The following is a 24,148-nucleotide window of genomic DNA, read 5'->3' on the forward strand; positions in this document are numbered from 1 at the left end:
AGGGGAGAGAGGGGGCAGTGTGGAGGGACTCTGGGATGGTGTTAGGAGAGAGGGGGCAGTGTGGAGGGACTCTGGGATACTGTTAGGGGAGAGAGGGGGCAGTGTGGAGGGACTCTGGGATGGTGTTAGGGGAGAGAGGGGCAGGGTGGAGGGAATCTGGGATGGTGTAGGGGAGAGGGGCAGGGTGGAGGGACTCTGGGATGGTGTTGGGGAGAGAGGGGCAGTGTGGAGGGACTCTGGGATACTGTTAGGGGAGAGAGGGGGGCAGGGTGGAGGGACTCTAGGATGGTGTTGGGGAGAGAGGGGGCAGGGTGGAGGGACTCTGGGATGGTGTTGGGGAGAGAGGGGGCAGGTGGAGGGACTCTGGGATGGTGTTGGGGGAGAGGGGGCAGGGTGGAGGGACTCTGGGATGGTGTTGGGAAGGGGGGGTGGAGGGACTTTGGATGTTTGGGGAGAGAGGGGGCAGGGTGGAGGGACTCTGGGATGGTGTTCGGGGAGAGAGGGGGCAGGGTGGAGGGACTCTGGGATGGTGTTAGGGGAGAGAGGGGGCAGGGTGGAGGGACTCTGGGATGGTGTTAGGGGAGAGAGGGGGCAGGGTGGAGGGACTCTGGGATGGTGTTGGGGAGAGAGGGGCAGGGTGGAGGGACTCTGGGATGGTGTTAGGAGAGAGGGGGCAGTGTGGAGGGACTCTGGGATACTGTTAGGGGAGAGAGGGGGCAGGGTGGAGGGACTCTGGGATGGTGTTAGGAGAGAGGGGGCAGCGTGGAGGGACTCTGGGATGGTGTTAGGGGAGAGAGGGGGCAGGGTGGAGGGACTCTGGATGGTGTTAGGGGAGAGAGGGGGCAGGGTGGAGGGACTCTGGGATGGTGTTAGGGGAGAGAGGGGGCAGGGTGGAGGGACTCTGGGATGGTGTTTGGGAGAGAGGGGGTAGGGTGAAGGGACTCTGGGATGGTGTTGGGGAGAGAGGGGGCAGGGTGGAGGGACTCTGGGATGGTGTTGGGGAGAGAGGGGCAGTGTGGAGGGACTCTGGGATGGTGTTAGAGAGAGGGGGCAGGGTGGAGGGACTCTGGGATGGTGTTCGGGGAGAGAGGGGCAGGGTGGAGGGACTCTGGGATGGTGTTAGGGGAGAGAGGGGGCAGTGTGGAGGGACTCTGGGATCGTGTAGGGGAGAGAGGGGGCAGGGTGGAGGGACTCTGGGATGGTGTTAGGGGAGAGAGGGGGCAGGGTGGAGGGACTCTGGGATGGTGTTGGGGAGAAGGGGCAGGGTGGAGGGACTCTGGGATGGTGTTGGGGAGAGAGGGGGCAGGGTGGAGGGACTCTGGGATGGTGTTAGGGGAGAGAGGGGGCAGGTGGGGGTGGGGGGGGGGGGGGGGCAGGGTGGAGGGACTCTGGGATGGTGTAGGGGAGAGAGGGGGCAGGGTGGAGGGACTCTGGGATGGTGTTGGGGAGAGAGGGGGCAGGGTGGAGGGACTCTGGGATGGTGTTGGGGAGAGAGGGGCAGGGTGGAGGGACTCTGGGATGGTGTTAGGGGAGAGAGGGGGCAGGGTGGAGGGACTCTGGGATGGTGTAGGGGAGAGAGGGGGCAGGGTGGAGGGACTCTGGGATGGTGTTCGGGAGAGAGGGGGCAGGGTGGAGGGACTCTGGGATGGTGTGGGGGGGGGAGAGAGGGGGCAGGGTGGAGGGACTCTGGGATGGTGTTAGGAGAGAGGGGGCAGGGTGGAGGGACTCTGGGATGTGTTGGGGGGGGGGGGGGAGAGAGGGGCAGGGTGGAGGGACTCTGGGATGTTGTTAGGAGAGAGGGGACAGGGTGGAGGGACTCTGGATAGTGTTGGAGAGAGAGGGGGCAGGGTGGAGGGACTCTGGGATGGTGTTAGGAGACAGGGGGCAGTGTGGAGGGACTCTGGGATGCTGTGAGGGGAGAGAGGGGGCAGGGTGGAGGGACTCTGGGATGGTGTTGGGGAGAGAGGGGGCAGGGTGGAGGGACTCTGGGATGGTGTTAGGAGACAGGGGGCAGTGTGGAGGGACTCTGGGATGGTGTTAGGGGAGAGAGGGGGCAGTGTGGAGGGACTCTGGGATGGTGTAGGGGAGAGAGGGCAGTGTGGAGGGACTCTGGGATGGTGTAGGGGAGAGAGGGGGCAGGGTGGAGGGACTCTGGGATGGTGTTGGGGAGAGAGGGGGCAGGGTGGAGGGACTCTGGGATGGTGTTAGGAGAGAGGGGGCAGTGTGGAGGGACTCTGGGATACTGTTAGGGGAGAGAGGGGGCAGTGTGGAGGGACTCTGGGATGGTGTTAGGAGAGAGGGGGCAGCGTGGAGGGACTCTGGGATGGTGTTGGGGAGAGAGGGGGCAGGGTGGAGGGACTCTGGGATGGTGTTAGGAGAGAGGGGGCAGTGTGGAGGGACTCTGGGATACTGTTAGGGGAGAGAGGGGGCAGGGTGGAGGGACTCTGGGATGGTGTTGGGGAGAGAGGGGGCAGTGTGGAGGGACTCTGGGATGGTGTTAAGAGAGAGGGGGCAGGGTGGAGGGACTCTGGGATGGTGTTGGGGAGAGAGGGGGCAGGGTGGAGGGACTCTGGGATGGTGTAGGGGAGAGAGGGGGCAGGGTGGAGGGACTCTGGGATGGTGTTAGGGGAGAGAGGGGGCAGGGTGAAGGGACTCTGGGATGGTGTTGGGGAGAGAGGGGCAGGGTGGAGGGACTCTGGGATGGTGTTAGGAGAGAGGGGCAGTGTGGAGGGACTCTGGGATACTGTTAGGGGAGAGAGGGGGCAGTGTGGAGGGACTCTGGGATGGTGTTAGGAGAGAGGGGGCAGCGTGGAGGGACTCTGGGATGGTGTTGGGGAGAGAGGGGGCAGGGTGGAGGGACTCTGGGATGGTGTTGGGGAGAGAGGGGGCAGTGTGGAGGGACTCTGGGATACTGTTAGGGGAGAGAGGGGGCAGGGTGGAGGGACTCTGGGATGGTGTAGGGGAGAGAGGGCAGTGTGGAGGGACTCTGGGATGGTGTTAAGAGAGAGGGGGCAGGGTGGAGGGACTCTGGGATGGTGTTGGGGGAGAGAGGGCAGTGTGGAGGGACTCTGGGATGGTGTAGGGGAGAGGGGGCAGGGTGGAGGGACTCTGGGATGGTGTTGGGGGAGAGAGGGGGCAGGGTGGAGGGACTCTGGGATGGTGTTAGGGGAGAGAGGGGCAGGGTGGAGGGACTCTGGGGTGGTGTAGGGGAGAGAGGGGCAGGGTGGAGGGACTGTGGGATGGTGTTGGGGGAGAGGGGGCAGGGTGGAGGGACTGTGGGATGGTGTTGGGGGAGAGAGGGGGCAGGGTGGAGGGACTCTGGGATGGTGTTGGGGGAGAGGGGGTGGAGGGCCTCTGGGATGGTGTTGGGAGACGAGCTGGATGCTCGCCCGCTGATGGTGGGGCGGGACGGGTGCGGGACTTGAAGCAGGAAACGAGACACAGACTGAAAAATAGCGACAGGGAGCGACTGCAAACGAGCATCAGATCACACACAGTCCACACACAGTGCAATTGGCACAACAATAAATATATATATATATTTAAAAAAAGCTTCAAGTCTCATTTCATTCGGGTTGAGATATATGTTGCAGTGGAGGTTTGCATTGTACTCTGGGCTCGAGCTTCTGGTTGTCCTGATGATGATTTGTTTATTTAAGAAGTTAAAGCTTTCCATTTCAGTGAGTTATTTACAACTGCACACACAGTGGTCACATGTTGCGCTGCACTTCCTGGTTGTAACCCACACACACCTTTGCTGAAACTTTGAAAGATTGTACGCAGTGCAACACATATTATATCTATATATATATTTAGGAGCGCTGGAAACGATTGCGATCCAAACTGTTGCAATGCCAGCGATTCAGCACAGTGCTGTATTAATATGCAATCATCGAGCTGCTGCAGAACTGTGCAGTCTGCACCAACAGTTAACTGTTTCGGAAATAATTCAACGAGAGAAAGGCATAGGGGAGGGGAGGGGAGGCGATCACACCGCCGATCGCTGCACGAAACCACCGTGTCATCCGTTCACATCCATGAGGTTGCAGTTAATATTGTGTCAGTGATGAATCTCATCGTGAATCGAGACACCTTTCCCCAGAGGTCCCCTCAGTTCCGCGCATCCTCTTCAGCCCTGAGCCCTGGATACAGGCACTGGTCAGCTTTAGTGACTGTGTTAACCTGATCTGCTGTAGCTCTGATCAAGCTGTGGGGGCTGTGTCAGGACGTGAATGGGATTCACTTATTGGACGTCTTTTACACTCGCTCTCTCGTGACTTATTAGGACTGAAGTGCCGGATTAGAAATGTACAGGATCTGTATTAACATGTCATCTAAAACAAAACACACACTTAATAAGCCTTTGCACAACCCGCTTTTGGGTTTCGGGCCTTAAAATCAGACAGATCCTTTTTTTTGGATGGTATGATTATTATTTGCACTGCAGTATTATCTATCCCAGCGAGAAGCCGAGATCAAAAGAGGGGGGCAATCTCGATTCTCAGGAGGGGAGAACTGAAAGGAATCGTATGTACAACCGCGGGCCAATGATGATTCACCACAGGTACTCATTCTGTCTGCAAAGACGTGCCTTCTCCTCTCCAGTGGCTTCACTGTGTGCAGAGATCGTGAGTCAGTGAGAAATGGAGGAACACCAGGTGGGGGTGGATGCTTTTGTGTGTCTGTGGGCTAACCGCACTACAACGGCAAAAAGAAAACCTCATTAGTCACCCACACACCCACATATTTAAAGCGCCCCCAGTGATGCTCAGATTTTCACCCTCCTCCCACCTCAAAGGCTGCAGCTCCCTGACTGGGAGCATCTTTGCAAAGCCATCTTTCCAAACAGGTGAAGGGAAGCCAGGATGAACATTTCTGTTCCTCGAATTGGAGGAGAAACACACACTGTGAACAAAATGAAATCTTGGAAAGCATGGTTCCGAGCTGATGCCTGGGGCAGCTTATTTTTTTCAGCAGAAAAAAACTATTTCTAACATCATCTTTACGATGTGAGTTGAAGTAATCCGTTTTACATTTGTTGTACATGGTGTTTTGGTCCATTTGCTCCAACTAATGTCCAGTCCAGACATTAGAACCAATGTTCTCATGACCGTATTGAGAAATTCATTTCTATTAACTCTGCATATAGTTAATGTATTGATTTTGAAGCACATGTGTTTTGGTTTAGAAAATGCAATTTGACTCGACTTTAAAACTTTCGTTGATTGCTCATTTTAATGTACTCCTTAAACTGATATCCTTATTCAACAACACTTAAAAGTTGTGTTTTGAACAATTGTGTTTTTTCCACAGGATGGAGTCAGTGCTCCTGAGAAGCAGTCGTTAAAAAGGGTTGCAGTGGTCGAAGACTTCTTCGATATTATCTACTCCATGCATGTGGAAATAGGTGCAAATGGAGAAAAATCACGAAAACATGCTGGTCAGAAAAGGACCTACAAGGCAGTAAGTTATTAACCTGCAATTCATTCTGGTTGGTACTTGCATATTTAAGGCTGTCAACCTATTCTCTTAATGCTAAAACAAATTCCTTTTCCTAAATACTGTCAAATATTCTTCTAAATATCTTCAAAGGACAACGTTGGTGTTTCTAAATCTCTGCTGATGATATAATACTTCAGTGTTGGATCACAGAAGATTTTATTGCCTTTTAATATTGGAAGCAGTGTTACTGAAAGAAGTTTAGCCTGCGCTAAGGAAGGCAGTCAGCTGGGGGCAGCTCAGCTCCAAACAACTTTTTAAAAAAGTTGTTCAAAGTTCCCCAATGCTTAACTCTGATCGGGTCTAATTTTCCAGTTGTATTAACCGTGTGTATTAACCTATACAGAAGTAATTACAGGTGCCCTAAATTATGTAAACAGTCACTACACGTGTCATTAATTACTTGTGAAATGCTGTGAGATTTTTGAGAGTAATAAGGTAAAGACGCAAAAGAAAAATATTGCAGAATCCAATGAAAGGACCTGTACACAAGCCTTTATCCATGGCTAACACATCCGATATTGTGGTTACGCCACTGTAGTTGGAAGCATGTAGATGCCTTAGTTACACAATAAAAATGTTGAGTTCACTCTTTTTTATTGTTGGACTTTTAAGATTAGCAGGAGAGTAGGAGACGTCTTGAACAACAATACAGACTTTTGGACATGTTCAGGCCCCTGGAGTCTGTGCCTTCTATTGGCTGGCCTGGAGTCTGTGCCTTCTACAACAACAACAACAAGATTGCATTTATAGAGCGCCTTTCATGTCGGGACGATGTCCCAAGGCGCTGGACAGTTGGGTTGGGACCCAATACCAGGTGCCTTCTATTGGCTGGCCTGGTGTGATGTATGTTGAGGCTTTTGGTCCAGATTGTCCAGCACACTCATGGCTACAAAAGATGTAGAATCCAATGAGACTGGAAAGAAAACAATGGATCTTATTCTCTTTTCTTGTATTGTTGATTCTGTGTGTGAGCTGCATGTGGTTTGTAAGCTGGATAGCATAATAGGGAGTACATAATAAACCAATTGTGACATTTGTCACAATTATATTGTGAACATATTGTGGGAGACTGAGGGATTTCCTTTGGCCCATTTGGAAAGTCTAGGACCAAGTATTGAGGTGGATTTGTGGTAAAAGGAGAAAATGGTTTGCAAAAAGGGAGACCTCCGGCCTATACTAATCTGTTGCTCAGCCCCTTGGATGTGGAATTGCCAACATAAGCAGTTTATATTTCTTTGCCAAGGCTTCTCATGTATTGAGAAATGCCTTGTATTAAAAAGGTGGTGTGACCAACCTGTACTTATTGCTCTACTGAATTAGTAATATCCCTCTAGAATGCACATTCCATTGCAGACAACTGGGAAGTTCCAAGTGTCGCAGGCATGCTATGTGGAATTAATTCGGGTTTCCACATGTGTCAGATACCTGGCTGACAAAATAAAAGTGTAGTATTAAAAATGCTAAAGAAAACATAAGACTGAAAGAGAAAATTCTATACAGTTGCATTTGTATGTTTGAGGGCACTCCTGAATATTCAGTGATGCCAACCAAACACTTCACAAAGTAAAAATAGAATATACATGATGGGAAAGTGGGGTGTTCATCCCACTGATCGGCAGGAGGCCATAAACCAACGTGTTTTGTACTGTAGGCTATAACACACACAGTGGGGGGAATTTGCAAGTTTATTTTATTTAATCACATTTCAACACATTTGTATCAACTTTGGCAAATCTCTTTGTGGTCTAAAATGCCAGTTAGGTCATTAGCATTTTCTCATTAGTTAAATTCCTATTACCTGGAATGATCTTCTGCTTACCTCTGTATTTGCTCAAGGCCAATTTTGCCATTCACAAACTTAGCTGACCAGAATATTCTAGGTATATCTATAGAACCATATATAAGATCATTTCATACATGAAAAATAGTATGATTCCCAAGAGTGACCCCTGGGACACCCTGGTTGTAAGCTCTCTTCAGCTTGAAAAGTTGCCAATTCTGGCTACCTTCCATCTCCTGAGTTCTAAGCGAATCGTCTATTCAGGCCATATTATCCCACCATTCAATGATTCTTTTTGCCTTGGTCATTAATTGTTATGTGGAACTTTGCCAACAAATTTCTGAAAATCTAATTATATGATATGGATTTTATTTCCTTTATTAACCATTGGCATACTATTCTTGAAAAGTCCATCAGGTTAGATTGAGCATGACTTCTCTCTCTTGAAGCTGTGTTTATTGTTTTTTAATGAGCTATGCATTTCCACATGTTCGCCCATTGATTTCTCAAAATATTTTCACAGGTTTATTCCCAAAAGTTGATGTTGAAATTACTGGTACAGTATATATAGGTGTGCACACCTCACTCACACCAAACTGAGAGTAAGCAGGACACATGGGTTTTGAACAATAATAGTAATGATATTCCTTGCATTTCATATAGTATTTCACTGAAAAGTGCAGTAGTGACTGTGTAATTTGTAGGTGAATGTTGCTGGGAGGCTGAAGGAGATAGAGACCCTTGATTGTATCAGAAGGGAAAAGTAAATGACCTGTCTGTCAAGCAGCAGCCTCCATCCTGTTTGTTTGGCTTCAGTGTCAGCTTGACTTAATTGGTAGCGCTCTCACCTCTGTGTCAGAACGATATGAGTTCAAGCTCCACGTACAGCTCATAGTCCAGGTAGGCTGTCACTTCACTGCAATGCTGGAGGTGCACTGCATTGTCAGAGGTACAATCTTATGAGATGAGGTTTTAAACTGATGTCTCATATGCCTTTTCAGGTGGACTTTTAAGATTCCATTATTTGAAAAGGAAGGGAGAAGGCCAAAATTCCCTTAATAAAATTGCTTATTGACTTCATGGTTCTTTGTGAGACACTACTGTGCACAAATTGGCTGCGCATTCACCTACAAACTGTATATATTTTTATATATATTTATATTTTGGATGTTGACACATGTGGAAACACATCACCATGCTTTAGAGCACAGTTCCATGCATCCCACCTCCAACAAGGAAATTCCCCAAATTACAGTCACTGCACAGTAAATTATTTTGAGCTTTGAGATGTTTTGACAGCATAAGGCGCTGTATCAAATGTAAGTGTTATCATTTATTTATAATTTTATGATTCAAAATAATGCATACAGATGTTTGTTAACTTGAGTCAACTTGGTACATTTAGCAGCACAGTCATCCATGTATCAAAGTTGTGGGTTGAAGCCCCACATTGGAACTTTGACCTTGTATCCTGGGCAATGTATTCCTCCAATGTAGAATTGGGAAGTCGCTGCATTTTACAGTTGCCATTTTTTGGATGAGACAATAAAACAAGGTCTTGTCTGCCTTTTCAGGTGGACATTAAGGCCTCCCATGACACTGTTTGCTGTTTGCCATTTGACTGCCACATTTAATAATAAACGTTGTATTTGATGTAGCACCTATAATGTTGAAACATTTTAGAGTGATTACATAGGAAATTGCAGTTCAATGTTGTGACTGTGTATTTGTAGATAAAGTTGACAACAACATTCCAGGGACATTCATGAAGTGAATAATAAACTTTATTTGGAGCATTGTTGGTCAGGATACTGGAAGAACTCCCTTTTCTCTTTAGGACCTTGAATGTCCATGTGCACAGACAGATGGTACCGTGGTTTAATGGCACCACCAACAATGCAGCATTAACCTTGCACTGTGCTGAAATGTCAACCCGTGTAATAAATTCAGTCTGACATGGAGATTTGAATCCCCAATCTTCTCACCCAGAATCAAGAGCATTACCAAACTGAGCCAGCCTGAAACATTTGCCTAAATACAGTATACAGTCTCTTCACAGCAGTTCATTAATCTAAGAATACAAATAATAATCCTTGCATTTGATATTGCACCTATAACATTGAAGCATGTCAAAGCACTTGCAGAAATGTGCTGTAATGTGTATTGACTGTGTTTGTAGGCTAATTAGTGGCCAATTTAGGCAAAGCATTGTTCCTCAAATAATATAAATTGAAAGACTGGAGGAATATTAGTCAGAACACTGGGGGAAACCCTGTTTTTTTCAAATTGTGTCATGGGATTTTTAACATCCACCTGAAATAGGCAGACTAGACTTTGGCTTAACGTCTCATCTGAAGGACAGCACCTCTGACAATACAGCACACCCCAGCACTTCTCTGGAGTATTAGTCCAGACAATGAGTTCAAAATTCAGTTTTATAATGAACTTTGAATGCCACACATTTCCAATTCTCCTTGTTCCACCCATATCAAACTTTCCATATTACTGTAATTGATTAGAATAGGTGAAATTTAGTTCTTGAACAGTGATATTTATTCAAAATCTTTTTCATTTCCTCCCAACTTCAGCGCCCAATTATTTGGAACATATTGTCCTGAATAATTTTAATAAATCATACTTTTACAGAAAGCTTCATGATTTAGATCATCAATTTCCACAGATGTAAGAGGTGACATAATTGTGAATAAATAAGAAATAGACAGCCTATTAAAGTCGTAGAGTAAGTACTCTTGGTCTTTGTTAGTATATTTTTTTAATTTGAAAACAAAAAGTTTCTACTGTGAAAGACAATTTTTAAAAAAAGGCACCACAGAAATCTAGCCAGGAGAGAGACAAGTCAAGCTTTTTAGCTGTCAACCCGTGCAGATCTCCCTCTATTATTGTCTATTATATGGAGTTCAGAAAGGGCAGAAGCTGCTGTGAACAAGCAGGTGGGATAGAGCCAAGTCCATTGTGCAGCAGTGAACTAGTGATTAGCAAATACATGAGGTCGTTGCTATGAAATCGTGGAGAGCATGACAACGGAAATCTGTTGCCTCTCTGAATATGGACATGGAAATAGCACATTAAGATTATTGTTTGCAGCTTGCCCGACAACTTCAGCAAGTTCTACTTTCAATGTTTGCTGTAAACCAGGTAGTTTCCTAACAAGCAAACCCATTGTAATTATTGTACACTGTCCGACACCGAACTAAGTAATACCTGGATGTTCAGTTCTGAAATCTTTTCTAAGTTAATTCTTCCGATGACTATTTTAAGAAAGTTTAGGTGGATAAACCATGGGTAAAATGGCATTGACCAGGGAAATCTATCTAACTACAGTATTTGCTCATCTTGTATCTGTCCTAATCTGCAGGAATGCATTCCACAGGCCCATGTGTTGCCCACAGTTTCCTGCCTCACCGATGATGCAGCGTTGGTAAATGTGCTAGGAGCTGAGTGGGAGTCCAGTCACAGGCCTGCAGAAACTTTTGGCCCACAAAAATTTGTTTTTCAATTTCAGTCTGGTTCCTGATTCAGGTGGGCCTGCAATACTCCAGGGCACTGCTGATGACAGGCCAGCCAAGAAGGTTCATCAGCAGCACTTGGATGGGTCATGATTGTATTTTACGGGTTCCACTTGCATTACACATTTTCTAGCTTTCCCATATTATATGCTGATTACTGCTGATAGTTTTGCACATGCATCCAATGAGAATGTAAAATGTGTGTACATCATTTTCAGTGGATGAAGGGCTAGTGAAGGGTTGTGGAAAGTGCTAACTTGTTGATTTGAAAAAGACAAAATCTAGCTTAGCGAACGACTGAAAGAGAGACTCAGTTTTTGAAATATAAAAATCTGTCCTTTGAAAAGGTTACAGAGGTCACCTTGAACACAAATGTGGGGACAAATTTTTGGAAGCGAGGACTTTAGTAAATCATTCTGGTGAATAGTTTTACCTAAAAGCCAGTGTCAATACTGAGGAATTTTGTACAAATGCTGTCATTTCTGTTAGAACTTGAAGGGAGGTTTGGATACACTCACAAGCAGGATCTTTGTTATTTTCAGGTACTGACATTGAGTGTCATTAGAGCCAAGATTTTTTTCAATGTAGGGCTTTCTTTTTAGGATCAATCTTTCCTTTTATAAACATTGAATTACAAAAAAGTAATCTTTTCATGTGCTCTCTCCTTCGACAGGACAACCCGTGAATCTATTTTGCAGATTTGTCCACCACTCTTAAAAATAAACTATTTGCATGAACTTTTCAGGGCCAGTTAACAGGACAATTGTTCCCTTCGCTCACCCCCTCCAAAAATAGCTGGTGTGTAACATGATACAAATTGTTTCAAGCATGGGAGCAATATTACCTGTTAGCGCAGCAATTTAAAAAGCAAAACACCTGCCTAATTTAAGAGAATGTCCAGATGGTAACTCTTATCTGGTTGATCAGAAAGGCCTCTGCTGCCTTTTCTAAAAGTTATTTAATTGCCTATCATTTCGCCCACAAAATATGCAGTTAGTTCACTTTATAGTATATTTCTGTGAAGCGCTTTGAGACATCTCAACGGCATGATAAGACGCTATATCAAATGCAAGGATTATTATTATTATAAAAGAGCAAAACTCAGTCTAGTCCAGATTATAGGAGAGGGAGCTGGAGGATTTACTTTCTCCCCCAAAAAGCACAAACTAGTATTATTACAGATAGTATTATTAAAGTGTCTAACCTTTCAATTTCCTAGTGGACTTCTATTTTTTAAAGTTATTTAATCGTTATTGTTTCTTGGTTCAAGAAACTTGCACTGCACTGTTCAGAAGGCTGTATCAGTGAAGTGGTTATTCTCTTCATAATAATAATCCTTACATTTGGTATAGAGCCTTTCACATTGGGAGTAAGTCGTAAAGTGCTTCATAGCATATACAGTAAAATGTAGTGACTATGTATTTTGTAGGCAAATATGACAGGTACTTTGTGCTCAGCAATGTCACACAAGCAGCCATGGAATGAGTGACCAATTTTATGTAGGGGAGTGTGGACCAAGACACTGAGAAAAGCTCTCTTCTTTTTTCGATGGAGCATGGGATCTTTAATGTTCACCTGAACAGGCAGACTGTGCCTTGGTTTAACGAAGGACAGGTCCTACAAAAATGCAGCGCACCCCCAGCACTGCATTGGAGTGTCAGCTTAGACTATATGAGTTCCAAATCCTGACATTGGAGCTTGAATCCACGATCTTCTAACTCGGAAGCGAAAGTGCTACCAACTGAGCCAGGCTGACTCACTTCATCCACAAAAAGGGAAATGATCCTGAGAGTCCTGCTTCTGATTGGAAAATTCCATTTGCAGGTGTAGGTGGCATGCATATGTGGAACTCCCATTTTGGGTTTCCACATGTCCAACACCAGGCTGACCAAAACAAACTTGCTTCACATCACTTCTTCACCCATTATTATTATTAATAATACAAATAAACTAATAAACATAAAAAAACTATAACCTGCAGGTTTTGACTAAAACCTTGGCTTTGAGAATTGAAGTGGTTTTGCCAAAGCCTTGGTGCTATCCAAGGAGTTTTATAGAATGCCCACATTCAATAGGTGATAGGTAGTGCGTAACAAATAGTAACATTTGCATTTAATACTACTTTCACACAATGGGTTTTGATTTTATTGAACAGTGTCATGTAGGCAAATGCTTCAATAAGCATTTCATGCACTGGGAAACTGCAATCAGATAAGTATTGAAAGTGAATCTGGTGACCTGTGCTTGCCCAGCAACCAGTTGCTTCTCTTTCTATGCAAAATTTGCAATGATACAAATGTAGGGGAATTAGTAAATACCGAGGAGGATCAAAGTAAAATATAGGAAGAGCCTAAAACTTAAGGGTGCAAATCTTAAAAGAGTAGAAGAATGTATCACAGAAAGCAGTGACCCGGGTGGATAAGGTCATTAAAAAAGCCGATTTATAGGGGATTTGTGGCCAGGGGAATAGTATAAGGATAAATAGGACAAGTTGTTTTCAAATTGATATGGAAAAAATCTAAAATGACTGGAGAAAATTGAAGGAAAAAGAAAATAATACCAATACCAATTTTTTTCTGATTAAATCCAGAAACCGACAAGCTTATCTATAATGTGTGGTTTCCATCTTCCAGTGGGAAATGCAGGAGTTACACTAACTGGGAATTTATATCACTTTTTTGCTATTGGGGAATTATATAAATCCCAAATTCTAACCATGACAACTGATTGGAATCACTCGTCTTCACTTTGATCATATGGCCAACACAATGAATTAAGGTGAACATGCTCCCAAATCCAAATTACCTTGGATTTGAACAAATTGAGGTGTTTGATCACATTTATTTCAGTGGAGGCATACAGCCAGCTGGAATGAAAGTATTGGCTTGAGAAATCATTTTATGGATTTCTCTAGATGTGCCACTTTTGTAGCTGAGTCTGGAGCATTGTCCCTTCTAGAGCAAGTTAGGAAATATATATATTATTTGCCTGATCTGAATAAAATTTTGTCTCAAATTTACCAGTTATTGTTAGAAGTGGAAACTAATCCACTTAAATTGGTCATGCAATTAAATCCAAGGATTAATCCTACAGAGGTGCTGAAAATGTAACGGGGAAGGAAATGGGGCAGATTTGGACTTTGATTTGGACTTTAATTCACGTTGACCTGAAGCAGGATGAAAAGTTTAGCTCAAATATTGTACAGATTCATTATCCTCTTAGACTACATTATAGGTCATGCTGACATGTTCTGTAGGTTGGAAGAGCTGTTGTTTTGTATGAATACACATCTACATCTGGAGTCTTGTAGCTCAGTGGTTAGAGCACTTGCTTTGCAAGCGAGAGGACCTGGGCTCGGTTCCTGGGCAGGGCAAAACTTTGGCAAGTTTCCTTACTCCACACACCTCTATTTACCTAGCAATAAATAGGAACCTGGTTATTAGTCAATTGGCGGATTGCTTTTCCGGGAGTAATAATTCCTTCAAAATAAATAAAAATTATTTGGTTACTCAATCCACGACTGTTTGTGGGACACTGCTGTGCGCAATTGGCTGCCGTGTTTCACCGACAAAATATACAGTCAATTCACTTTGAGGTATATTCTGTGATGCGCTTTGAGAAGCGAAGTCTCGAACACGTAATAAGGCGCTATATCAGATGCAAGGATTATTATTGCATCTTCCGTTTTAGCTTGACTGGATTCCACATTCTGGGGAAAGTTGGGGTAAAAACATTGTATATATCATGGGACTGCCTTCTGCCTTCTGGGCTTTCTTGTGGACATATCATAGGTGTAAAAAAAAGCTACTATATTAATGACTAGACATGTGAAACAAGGTTATCCCCTTTTCTATTTCAGACACTGGTTATACAGTAGATATTGCTCAAGGAAAAGACCTTTCATGGCTTCTGGTCTGAGACTGAGTTAGTAATTTGCTTTGCTGCTACCTTCAATTTTCTGCTTTTAAAAATGACCTTGTTATTAAGGAGTTGTTAATGACTCCTCTGCACAGCCTCCAGGCTGGGCAGCCCCCTTATGTCAGGGTGACCAGAGTGTCTGCAGTACAGGGGGTGTGGCCTGACCAGAGCACTATATAGATTGAGTATGATGTCTGGAGAGCTGAACTCAGCTGATTTGGCAGTACAGCCCAACATCCTGTTTGCCTTGTTTACTGCTGCCTCACACTGTTTTGAGAGATGAGTCAGCTCACACCCCTAGATCTTTCAGCTTTCTCCTTGGTAAGTTCTGTTTCTGCCATAGAGTACAGGTGTTGCCTATTCTTACTACTTCTATGTAGTACTTTGCATTTATCTGTATTAAACATCATTGACCAGTTATCAGCTCTTTTGCGTATCCTATCAAACTCTCTTTAAATCATTTGCAAGAACAGAAAACATGTCAATCAGATTTAGAATAAACAATACAAATTGGGCTGGGTTGCTAATAAAAGGGAAGAAGCAGACCACATTCAAAGGGATCTATATAAATTGTCTGTTAGAATGAGAAGTAAGCAGTTACTACTTAATGTTGATGAATGCAACATGATGAGTCTGGGAATGGCTCATTTGTAATCTTCAACGTAATGCGATCAAGATACTGTGCTATCACTAACTGAAAATCCCAAGACCTGTTGGTTTCTACATTCATTCTTTCTATATCTCGTGCTGCCTCCCTTATAGTATACTGTGGATCATGCTAAATAGAAGTACACTTGGTTTCCAGTGCTTTCAGTGCACTTGCAGTTGAAATCACGTTTCTTTGTACTGTGCACTGTATGTAGGAAGTACTGCTAAAGTCATTTCCTACATGCTGCAATTGCACACTATACAAAATTACATTTGTATAGCGCCTTTCATGTCAGGAGGACGTCCCAAGGTGCTGGAAGTGTCTATTCTTGCGAAGTGCCACTAACATCACCTCCTGTGCACTGCTATTGTGGAGAAAGTGATGTTAGTCGCGCTAGCAGGGACCTGATGCTGGAATTTGGCTACTTTTGTTTGTTCCTGTCTTAGACATTGACTTAGACAGTCCAAGATTTCCCTGACCTGTCTTGCAAATTTTAGGTAGCATGATATCGCTGTCTGAATATATCCAGGACTCACAGGGTTTGTTGTTAAATTGTATGTTGGTTGAACCATTAAGATACTCTTGAATCTTTAGCATTTTCTCTACTAAGGCATCTACTGGCTCAAGGAGAGCTGGCGGGCATTAATCCAGAATTGGGCCAAATGGCCCGTTTCTGAGCAGTACTTTCTGTGATTCCCGGTAAGGCAAAACCTTGGGCAAGTTTCCTTACCCCACACGCCTGATAATACTCCCTCAAGAAAAAAAACAATAATAAATTGGTCACTTTAATCCACGACTGTTTGTGGGACACTGCTGGGCGCATTTGGCTATCGCATTTTGCCCACAAATATACAGTCAGTTCACTTTTGTGTATTTTCTGTGAAGCGCTTTGAGACGTCTCGAAGACATGAAAAATGCTATATCAAATACAAGGATTATTATTTATATTATTATGAACCTAGGTGGAACACAGGAACTACTTTGAGGCCAACTGCTTTCATTATTTGTCCGACGTCACAGTGAGGCCAGTATGAATTATATCTCACGATGTATTACACTTAGACAGAATTGTATATTTCTATCTTAGCAGCTTCCCCAACAGCCTATTTGTATTCCAGTCTGCTTGATTCTAAGAAGTTGATCATACCACTTTGTACCTTGCTTTGCATCCCAGATCCTCCTACCTGGTAGTCAGCAAAGCAGAGCTCAGGGATAAAATGGATACTCTCATGAACAAAAACATTTCTGTGGAGATTGTGGGATCTCTAAAATGAGATGTTAGTATTTCCATTTCTGACTCCTGCAACTAATGATGCACGTTTCCTTCCTGTGGTTCTTTCCAAGAATGATTCCTGCGCCCACTGAGTGGGTGTAATTTGTGGCTGTGCAGATGCTGTTATGTGCCCTTGTGGCGGCAGATTCTGCTCTGGAAACATAGCTATTATCTAGAAAGGAGCATGTGTTTCTCTTTCTGTCAGCTGATGGACTGAGAGCATCCACATGGATTGAAAGAACTGAAAACGCAACATTGGCAGAATGAAAGTGTCATAACATTAAAATATCTGAAACCATTGGTGAAATGAGTATAGCAGAGGATTAGGTTGTTTAGAAGAAACTGCTTTCTAAATATTTGCAAGTGTTTTGTATCTAAGCAGGCAATATGCAATTTAGGTGAGACAATACATGTACAAAGATACCCAAATGGTAAGCATATAGTGAACCTACCCACGCAGCAAAGCAGAGTCAGCAACAAGAAAAAGGATTTCAGCATTGAAAAATAAGAGACACAAACTGTTAACAGTATGTAGTTTAGCTCTGCTTATGGGAATTAGTGGGGGGTGGGGGACGACCAAAATCAGATCCTGCATCATTGTGAAACCAGCATCTATAAAAAAAACAGAAATATAGCACCTGCAACGGTAAAAAAAAGCTCTAATTTACAAGTGGTGGGTTAACTTCATGGGATATTTTTGGCAGTTATCCAGCAAAGGGGTCCTATGTATTGGGAGCATTTTCTTGGCCCATTCAGAGAATGCATAATCCTCTCCAACTAGGTCAATCGTCACAGCATGCGCTGTGCACGCTGGGAGCTCCATCTGTTGTCACAACACAGGAATACACCTGTGTGCAGCAAATATGAGGCCCAGGCTAGAAGGCTGCCCTAGAAGATATTAAATGGACTCACAACTAGCCGGTCTAGTAGATAATGACATGCATTTGGTTTCCAGGAGATACTGTACCTGCAGTTGTTTTAATGGAATAACACATTTATTAACCGTAGGTTTGAGGGCATGCCCAGAATATCAGGATGATTGAATGCCCAGAATATCAGGTTCGGGTCACTATTGTTCCCACAATTCAGAGTTCAATTTGTGTAACCTTACCGGCATGTGCAGTGTCTTTAGTTGTTACTTTCAAAGCCAATTGGTATTTTAAGCAGTAGAGCAGCTGTTCTCTCATTCTTCCTCTACAAACTGAAGTTCAGATCTTACCTTATGCCATTCAGGGCAGATTAGCAGATAGAAAAGTAGAATGGATAGTGGAGAACAAGCAGTCCTATACTCTTAACTTATAAGGGCTGGACGATAATCTGTCCTGATAAGTGTAAGAGGGAATTGTTTCAGAATAATTCAGAAAAGGGTTCCTAAATTTTCCTTGAACTAATCATAGAAAATACATAGGAACGGAAGAAGGAATTTGGAACATTGGGACTGTTGTACCATTTTATTAGATTAGGCGGATCTTTCAGTCCCATTTGCTCAGCTTTTCTCCATGCCTCTTAATGCTTTTACTTTCCAAGAACGATTTATTTCCCTTTTAAACATGGCCATTGATTGTGCATCTGCAGCCTTCTGGGGCAGTGAATTCCACTTTCTCTTCATGTGTGAAGAAGTGTTTTGATCATGACCTATCCTGATTGGGCCATACCGCCCCTGAATACATATTCAGGTTATGACACACCAGAAACTGTGGGTGTGGGTGAGATCAAGAATATCATCAAGAAAGTTGGCTGGTCTTCTCTTTATTTCCCAACAAAAAGGCCTAGAGATAGAGATGCAGGAGCAAGTAACCTACTTCTCAGCTGGAAAATTGTTGTGCTCTTGGAACACAGAAAAAGAGAGTAAATTAAGAGAAATGTCTAAAAAAAAGCAGAGATAATTAAAATTGAGTGGGATTAAACTTGTGGAAGGAGGAATTTGATAGGAGTCTCTGAGACAGGGATGCAGAAAGTAAATGTTGAAGAAGTTGAAGAAAGAGATTGGGATGAATAATATTGTTTCCCAATTAGTTGGTTTAGTATAATAATAATCTTTGCATTTGATATAAGAACATACATAAGAACATAAGAATTAGGAGCAGGAGTAGGCCATTCGGCCCTTCGTGCCTGCTCCGCCATTCAATAAGATCATGGCTGATCTTCTCACCTAACTCTGATTACCTGCCCTATCCCCATATCCCCTAATCCCTCTATTTTTCAAGAATCTATCAGTCTCAGCCTTGAAAATGTTCAAGGACTGAGCATCTACAGCCTTCTGGGGTAGTGAATTCTATTAGGTCACTACCCTCTGAGTGAAGAAATGTTTCCTCAACTCTGTTCTAAGAGGCTGACCCTTAATTTTAAGACTGTGACCCCTGGTTATAGATTCTCCTACCAGGGGAAACAGTCCCTCTGTGTCTACTTTATCCAGCCCTTTAAGAATCTTATAAGTTTCAATAAGATCCCCCCTAATTCTTCTGTACTCTAGAGAATACAGCCCTAGTTTATTCAGCCTATCCTCATAGGTCAGTCCCCTCATCCCAGGAACTAACCGAGTGAATCTACGCTGCACCCCCTCTAGGGCAAGTATGTCCTTTTTTAAATAAGGAGACCAAAACTGCACACAATACTCTAGGTGCGGTCTCACCAAAGCCCTATACAGTTGCAGCAAGACTTCCCTACTCTTATATTCTAAACCTTTTGAAATGAACGCTAACATGCCGTTCGCCTTCTTAGTTGCTTGCTGCACCTGCAAACTAACTTTTTGGGACTGGTGTACAAGGACACCCAAATCCCTTTGAATACTAACACTATCTAACTTCTCCCCTTCCAGAAAATAATCTGTTCTTTTATTCTTGCTACCAAGGTGAATAATTTCACACTTGCTAACATTGAATTCCATCTGCCACCTACTTGCCCACTCGCCTAGCCTATCTATATCTTGTTGCAATCTTTTTGCATCATCCTGAGAGCTCACTCTGCTACCTAGTTTAGTATCATCCGCGAATTTAGACACATTACATTCAATGTCCTTGTCCAGATCATTGATGTAAATGGTAAATAGCTGAGGCCCAAGCACTGATCCTTGTGGCACTCCACTAGTTACATCCTGCCAATTCGAGAATGATCCGTTTATCACTACTCTGCTTTCTACCCGATAGCCACTCTTCTATCCATGTTAATATTTTCCCATTAATCCCGTGGGCCTTGATCTTGAGTAACAGCCTTTTGTGTGGCACCTTGTCAAATGCCTTCCTAAAATCCAAATATACCACATCTACTGGTTCCCCCTTATCCAACCTGCTGGATACATCCTCAAAAAATTCTAAAAGGTTAGTCAAGCATGACTTCCCTTTTGTAAAGCCATGTTGACTCTGCCTTATCTTTTTATGGTCTTCCAGGTATCCCATAACTACGTCTTTTATTAAGGATTCAAGAATTTCCCCTAAAACTGACGTCAAACTAACTGGTCTATAGTTTTCCCTATTTTCTCTCCCACCCTTCTTAAATAGTGGAGTTATGTTTGCAATCTTCTAATCAATGGTAACTTTTCCAGTATCCACAGACTTTTGGAAGATTATAGACATGCCATCCACTATCTCAGAAGCCACCTCCTTTAAAACTCTCGGATGCAGGCCATCCGGTCCAGGGGATTTATCGGTTTTAAGACCCGACAATTCGTTGGGAATTTTGCACTATCTCCTTGAATGTCTGCCATTGCTGGTCTACCGTCAGATCTTTAAGTTATAAGATATAATGCCCTAAATGTCTCAAAAGCACTTCACAGAACACACCACAATGTAAATTGACTATGTGCTGTTGGCGAAATGCAGTAGCCAGTTGCACACAGCAATATCCCACAAACTGTCGTGAACTAAGTGACCGAATGATTATTTTTATATATTATAATACGAGTTGAGTGTGTATGTGTGTGTGTGTGTATATATGAAAACGTAACGTCAAATATTTATAGAGATTCGCATTTGAGTGTTCTGTCTATGAGTGAAATTTGAAAGCTTGCAGATGGGAAATGGTGTTCAAAGTTAGTGATGCAGAAAAAAGTGAAAAGCAATTAACCAACTAATCATTCCCACCTTGCAATTGAGAATAACGTTTATTACAATTATAGGGAAATAATGGGGGGGGAATTTTCATAGCACCTAATGGAATAATTCAATTAAACCAAGTGCCTAAAAACTGGGCTGCTATGCAAGTGTTCTTTACAATTTACTTTCAAAACCATAAACCTACGAGCATGGGAAGAGATTTGTTGTTAATGAAATTATAGTTATTGAAAAATTAAGTTGTATTGCATCATCTGCAGTTTGGGCTCAATGCTTATAATTGTCAAGTGATAAAATGAATATCTTCACGCTTCTGCCACAGTGAATTTACTTCAGCAAGATGGAGTTTAATGGTGATGAACACAATTATTGACAACTGTTTTAGTCATTACAACCAAGAGAGCTTCAGGATCATTCGAAAATGGAAGGGCACAATATTGTACAAAGAAGTTGCAAAAAAGCTTTCTTAACTTTGAAAATTAGTAACCACAAGTCTTCCATGTTTTCAGGGCTGAATTGACGCTGAATTAATTGAAGTTTTGTTCTGAATTCCGAGTCACAGAAGCTACCAGTAATTTGTTGTTTTAGACTTGCTCAATTGTTAGCCCAAACGCCCTTGCTCTAGCTTTTCCATATTCCAAAATCTAGCACTGTGTGTACTTGAATGAATCAATGTACAGGTATATATTTTTTTCTTTGTTTTGGATCAGATGCTTGAAAGAAAGAAATTTTACGTTGAAGAATTAGGGCAAATTAAAATTAGAACAAGAAGAAATTGGACCTCCAGTAATGAACTGACTAATATCTGAAAAAAAGAATGACAAAGCTGGGGGTAATTTATGGCACCTTAAAGAATGTTGGGCTGGAATTTTCTGGTTTATACTGTTAGGGCTTACTACTGTATAAGGAGAAATTGTTTGTGATTTCCACTCCAGTATTTTTTCAATCCCAGGATTGAATTTATTTGAATATTTTAACTTATTTTTGCATTTCTCGTAGTGTTGTATGTTAATCAGAGGTAGATGGGTGTTTTCAGCACAGAGGAGAGCAAGCGACTTTTGCGGCAGCAGTCAGAAACAATTCAGGTCTGAAACACTTTTTAAAATGAAACTAGGGAGACCCTTGCTTACTCTTCTGCTCAGAATATGATTCCTTTGGGGGAGGGGTGAGAAATTACATAATTGTACTGGTCATGACCTGTATTGCTACCTCATTTCTAAAATCTGAAAGTCAGAAATAGATGGGAATTACCATTGCCCCCTCTTCTGTTTATCACAATCCACTCACAGCAGCAGTAAGTAGTTAGAGCACACTGGAAAACATGATGAAGGCTAGGTAATGTCATTGGTAAATTAGATTGAATCCATACTCCACTCCTGAAATTTGTCCCATGATATTTAATTTAATGAGATACTATATTTTGAGCACTAATTAAGTGTAGTTAGGTGTCAGACTGGCTCAGTTGGTAGCACTCTCAACTCTCAGTCAGAAGATTGTGGGTTCAAGCTTCGCATCAGGATTTTGAACTCGCATTGTTGAGGTTGAGATTCTATTCTTATGCTGAGGGTGCATTGCGTCGTTGGAGGTGTTGTCCTTCGTATGAGATGTTAAATAAGGTCTTATCTGCCTGTTCAGAAGGCAGTGTTTGTAAAGCGAATGGGGTTTCTCCTTGTCTTTGACCGTGCCTTCAGCTCCCCTCTCGACTCTCTACCCCCTCCTCGCTCCCTCCCTTCCCTCCCCTCACCCTGACCATTTCCCCCCTGCTCGGATCCTGACCCAACTGTACAGCGCCTTGGGACATCCTCCCGATGTGAAAGGCGCTCAATAAATGGAATCTTGTTGTTGTTGTTGTTGTTGTCACCTGGCCAATAATCTACCAAATAGAATTGGTTATTCACTTCCTGGCTGATTGTTGGACATTGCTCTGCACAAATTGGCTGCCACATTTGCCTGTGAAGTGCTTTGATAGGGCCTTCTGACATGAAAGGCTCTATATCAACTGCAAAGATCATTATTACTTTTTGATATAAAAAACAACATGTTTTTGGTCCAACATTCAATTAAATGCTCATTTTTTAAAACAAACGCCTTTTGAATATGTGAAGCTTCAATTTAAAAGAAATAACAAAGAAAGCACTGATGGATGAAATCACGAATACAAGGTGAAATATCATAATGTTGCATGGTTTGAAGCTTAAAAAAAAATTGTCAGATTGTTTCTTGAAGAAAATCTTGCCCATCAACCTGTCTCAGTTAGTAGCACTATTACATCTTACAACAATAAAATTACATTTGTAAAGTGCCTTTCATGTTGGGAGGACATCCAAGGTACTCGACAATCAGTGTTTCGGACCCGAGCTAGGGGTTGGGATTGGGGAGGGTGGAGGGCGGGGGGGGAAGGAGGATGATCGAAGGCACGGTTGAAGAGGAGGATCTTGAGACAGGTCTTGAAGGAAGCAAGAGAGGGGCGAGGCAGAGGGACTGCAGGATGGAGTTCCAGATGGTGGGGGCAGAGAGGCTGAAGGCCTGTCCGACAATGTTGGGTGAGCGAGGTGGGGGACATGAAGCAGGCTGGAGCATGCTGAACGGAGGGAGTGGTCAGGTTGGTAAGGGGTTAGGAGCTCGCAGAGCAAGGCCATGGAAGGCTTTGAAGGTGAGGAACAGGATCTTGAACTGTATCCTCTGTATGATGGGAAGCCAGTTGAGTCGGGCGAAGATGGGGTGATAGGGTCATGGAGCCTGGTGCGGAAGAGGACATGGCTGCAGAGTTCTGGATGATCTGCAGCCTATGGAGAGAGGACTTGGGGAGGCCGACAAGCAAGAAGTTTACATAGTCAATCCTGGATGTTATGAATGCATGTATGAGGGTCTCGGCAGCCTGTGGTATGAGACAGTGGTGGATCTGGTGATGTTGCGGAGGCGGGGAAGGCAGAGCGTGTCATAGCACGGATGTGGGGTAGAAAGAATAGCTGAGGGTCAAACAAGATGCTGAGGTTCCGTACTGGCTCAGTGAGGTGGAGTGTGCATCCATGGATGATGATGCTGTCAGCGCCTGGGGTGTGGAGGTGCTGACGGGAGCCTCGAGGGCCTCGGTTTTGTTCAACTGAAGAAAGTTAGCTCTCATCCAGGACTTGATGTCTGATAAACATTCTGTCAGGACAGCAGTGGTCCTGGAATCAACAGTGGAGGCAGAGAGGTAAAGTTGGGTGTCATCCACATACATGTGGAAGTTGACCCCATGTCTGCGGACGATGCTACCAAGAGGCAGCATATAGATATTGAAGAGGAGGGGACCAAGGACAGAGCCCTGAGGAACGCCACACAAGATGGTGCGGGAACTAGAGGAGAAGCTGTTTGTGGAGATGAAGTGGAGACGATATCGAAGGCAGAAGAGAGGAAGAAGAGGAAGCAGAGGGAGCCCCGGTTGCAGATGGACAAAATGTCATTTGT

The 24,148-nt window shown here is 43.8% G+C and overlaps 1 protein-coding gene across 2 annotated transcripts in view; it reads left to right on the plus strand.

Annotated features, from left to right (window-relative positions):
• Nucleotides 1-24,148, plus strand: part of LOC103175159 (nucleolar protein 4) — a 153,737-nt gene that overhangs the window by 5,822 nt on the left and 123,767 nt on the right. For both annotated transcript variants that reach the window (XM_007887970.2, XM_007887971.2), the window contains exon 2: nt 5,314-5,463. In XM_007887970.2, coding sequence (XP_007886161.1) covers nt 5,314-5,463 — 150 coding nt within the window. The remainder of the gene's footprint in view (nt 1-5,313; nt 5,464-24,148) is intronic.

This window comes from Callorhinchus milii, unplaced genomic scaffold, assembly GCF_018977255.1.
Source record: "Callorhinchus milii isolate IMCB2004 unplaced genomic scaffold, IMCB_Cmil_1.0 Scaffold2, whole genome shotgun sequence".
Classification (NCBI taxonomy): domain Eukaryota; kingdom Metazoa; phylum Chordata; class Chondrichthyes; order Chimaeriformes; family Callorhinchidae; genus Callorhinchus; species Callorhinchus milii.